The sequence below is a fragment of the Elephantulus edwardii genome, unplaced genomic scaffold (assembly GCF_000299155.1).
Source record: "Elephantulus edwardii isolate Elephantulus edwardi_28Jun2011 unplaced genomic scaffold, EleEdw1.0 scaffold00102, whole genome shotgun sequence".
Lineage (NCBI taxonomy): Eukaryota > Metazoa > Chordata > Mammalia > Macroscelidea > Macroscelididae > Elephantulus > Elephantulus edwardii.
The window spans coordinates 417,049-420,009 of NW_006399852.1; the positions used below are offsets into that span (position 1 = coordinate 417,049).

The 2,961-nt window shown below is 36.7% G+C and overlaps 1 protein-coding gene across 1 annotated transcript in view; it reads left to right on the forward strand.

Moving 5' to 3' along the window:
- The first annotated feature begins 1,178 nt into the window (after positions 1-1,178).
- Positions 1,179-2,961, forward strand: part of LATS1 (large tumor suppressor kinase 1) — a 49,699-nt gene continuing 47,916 nt past the window's right edge. Inside the window, exon 1 of the mRNA XM_006891643.1 lies at positions 1,179-1,529. Within this exon, the coding sequence (XP_006891705.1) occupies positions 1,179-1,529 (351 nt within the window). The remainder of the gene's footprint in view (positions 1,530-2,961) is intronic.

A 2,961-nucleotide genomic window follows, 5' to 3' on the forward strand; every position in this document is an offset into this window, starting at 1 on the left:
TAATCATTTTTTTAATTATTAAATTTTATTAGTTTTAATAAAAAAAGATAGAACAGGGTTCAGAGCTATTGTACATAGGGTTGCTATGAGTCAGAGTTTATTTGGTGGCACATAACAACAACAACAACAACTTCTATTTTGGAAACAAATAAAAACCAGGGTATACTGGTGGTGTATGTATCTATGTTGCCCTACTAACTAAAAGAGTCTTCGCCTGTTCAAATTTACCAGTGACTCCCTTGAAGAAAGATAAGCATTCTACTTCTGAAACCCAGGGTAGCTTGAGGGGTCTTTTAAGAATATTATTGGCTTAAAAACCTTTTTTTAAGCAATAATGCCTTCTCTCTCTCTTTTTTTTTTACTTGTTGTGTGCCATCAAATCGAATTCAACTGGCACAGGAGGAGATTGCCCCTCCTCCAGCAGAGCTTCTGGTGGATTTAAACCGCACACCCTTGGGATTGCAACACAACTTCTTGCCACTAGGCCTCCAGAACTCCCTAATGCCTTCTCTTTTAAAGAATTATTCTGTGAGTCTAGGGAGTTCTGGTGGCCTAGGAGGTAGGGAGTTGTACTTCCAACCCAGAGAGGTGGTTTGTATCCAACAGCTGTTCCATGGCAGTAAGATGGACCTTTTGCTTCTGGGTGATTTACAGCCTCTGAAAACCTATTGAAGGGTCAGCTGTGAGTCAATTCTGACTAAGCAGCAAGAGTTGGGAATCTGTAGGTGATGTTGGAAATGAGAAGATATGTATTCATTTTGAAATCTTCTACATTTGTATATACTTTATATGGTTACTAAGCTAATCTCAAAATTTTTTTTTCATCATATCCTATATTTAACATGATAAATTGATTTTATAGATTAGGAAATAGGCACTGAGAGGTTAAGTGACGTGTGGTGATCACATGAAAATCCTTGTGGCACCAGAGTTACTACGCAAATCTCTGTAACTCCTAAGTCAGTGTTTTTGTGTTTCCAGACTTGTAGTACTTCTTTATCAGTTAACAGCTTTCGTTTCTTACTTTTCTTCTAGATTGATTGGATTATAAAGAATTTTAACATTGCTCAAGACTTCGCTGAGGATTATTTTTATGTTTTTGCTCAAGAGAAAGCTCTGAATCTACCAAGTAGCTCTGAAAGTAACCTTTTGTGTGGGTTATCCATATGGATGTTTTCATGAAGAGGAGTGAAAAGCCTGAGGGCTATAGACAGATGAGGCCAAAGACCTTTCCAGCCTGTAATTATAATGGCAACAGCAGGCAAATGTTGCAAGAAATTCGGGAATCCCTTAGGAATTTATCCAAGCCATCTGATGCTGCTAAGGCTGAGCATAATGTGAATAAAATGCCTGTAGAAGATCCTCGACAAGTCAGAAATCCACCTAAATTTGGGACACATCATAAAGCCTTACAGGAAATTCGAAACTCTCTACTACCATTTGCAAATGAAACAAGTTCTTCTTCTCGGAGTACTTCAGAAATTAATCCACAAATGTTCCAAGATTTGCATGCAGCTGGATTTGATGAGGTAAGAGCTTTTTAAGACAAAGACATCTTATACTATACTGCATAAACCTTTAAGTGATCTCATGCCCAAGTGTTTCCTTTAGAGACTATAAATCCCTCCATGATAGAGAAAAACGTCTTTGACATCACTGAATAGTGCCTATGTTTTAGTGTATACAAATTTAATATTGTGGTTATACTGCTGTTAAATATTTAAACAGTTATCTATTTTATTCCCCCGCCCCCCAATATTAAGTGATAAGCAGTGAGTATTCTCTTCATTTCAGGTCAGTCCCGAAAGATGATTGCCATTATTTCACAGGTATCTATTTCCTTTTTGATACCTGTAAGAGTCCCTAATGGTCCATAGGATTAAATTGTTTGGCTTCTAAACGAAAGGTTAGCTGTTTGAATCCTCTCTCTGAAGGAGAAAGGACCTGATGATTATGTTCTACAAAGATAAAAAAAAAATTCATGTAATTAGTAAGAAGGAATAGTGACAGCATCAGGGGAATGAAAGGAGTGATGAGTAAAGGAAACTTTTGTTAAATAAAGTTCTTTTGCACTCTAAACAAAAAAAAAGATGATGCTTTGTCCTTTGGGGTTGCTGTGAGTTGTGTGACTGATGTGGCCTACAGCAGCATGTGACAGGAGAACCTGTGTGCCTTAGGGTAGACTGTACAATGTCTTCCCACTAGACCACCAGTGCTCCCTAAGAATTTAGAAGGTCAGGTTACAAATCTTAATTTTGGGTGAAGAAAGCAGTAAGTTAGATGGCGACAAGGGAGAGGATAACTCTGAAGTCTGGACTGTGGTGAGTGCACTGATTATTGCAGAAGAGCTTGCTCCAAAGATTTGAAGTGTGAAATTAATTAAATACAGAGGGAAGCAGTTAAATTCACATCACTCTTGGGCCCAACTCTTCAATTCACAAAAACTGAAAATTTGAATGTTGGTAAATCTCCAAGAACTCAAAAAGTTTTTATTTTGAAGAAATTTCAATTCATGTTATTGATGTCAAGTCTTTAGAACCTACTTTACAATTTTTGTGTAGGACATAAATATTCTCTTATTTTATTATTAAAGTTTGCTTTTCATGATAATATACCTTGCTTATTTGAGGAATTTGATACAAGAAATCACTTTAGATTAAAATTTACTTTGGAGGATGTAACTGAATACGAACCATTGTCAACATTTTAGTACGTTTTCCCCTGATAGTATATAACCTATTTCTTGTTAAAAATGTAAAGATATTTTAAAAAGCCTAAATATTATCTTTACTGTATTACATAAAGATAATTAACCACTCTAGAAATCTTTGGTCATGTTGTAAAGAGAGACTGGTCCTTAGAGAGGGACATCATGCTTGGGAGGGTGGAGGGACAGCGCAGGAGAGGAAGGCCCTCTTTGAGGTGGATTGATTCAGTGACTGGGATAATTGGGATGGGAGT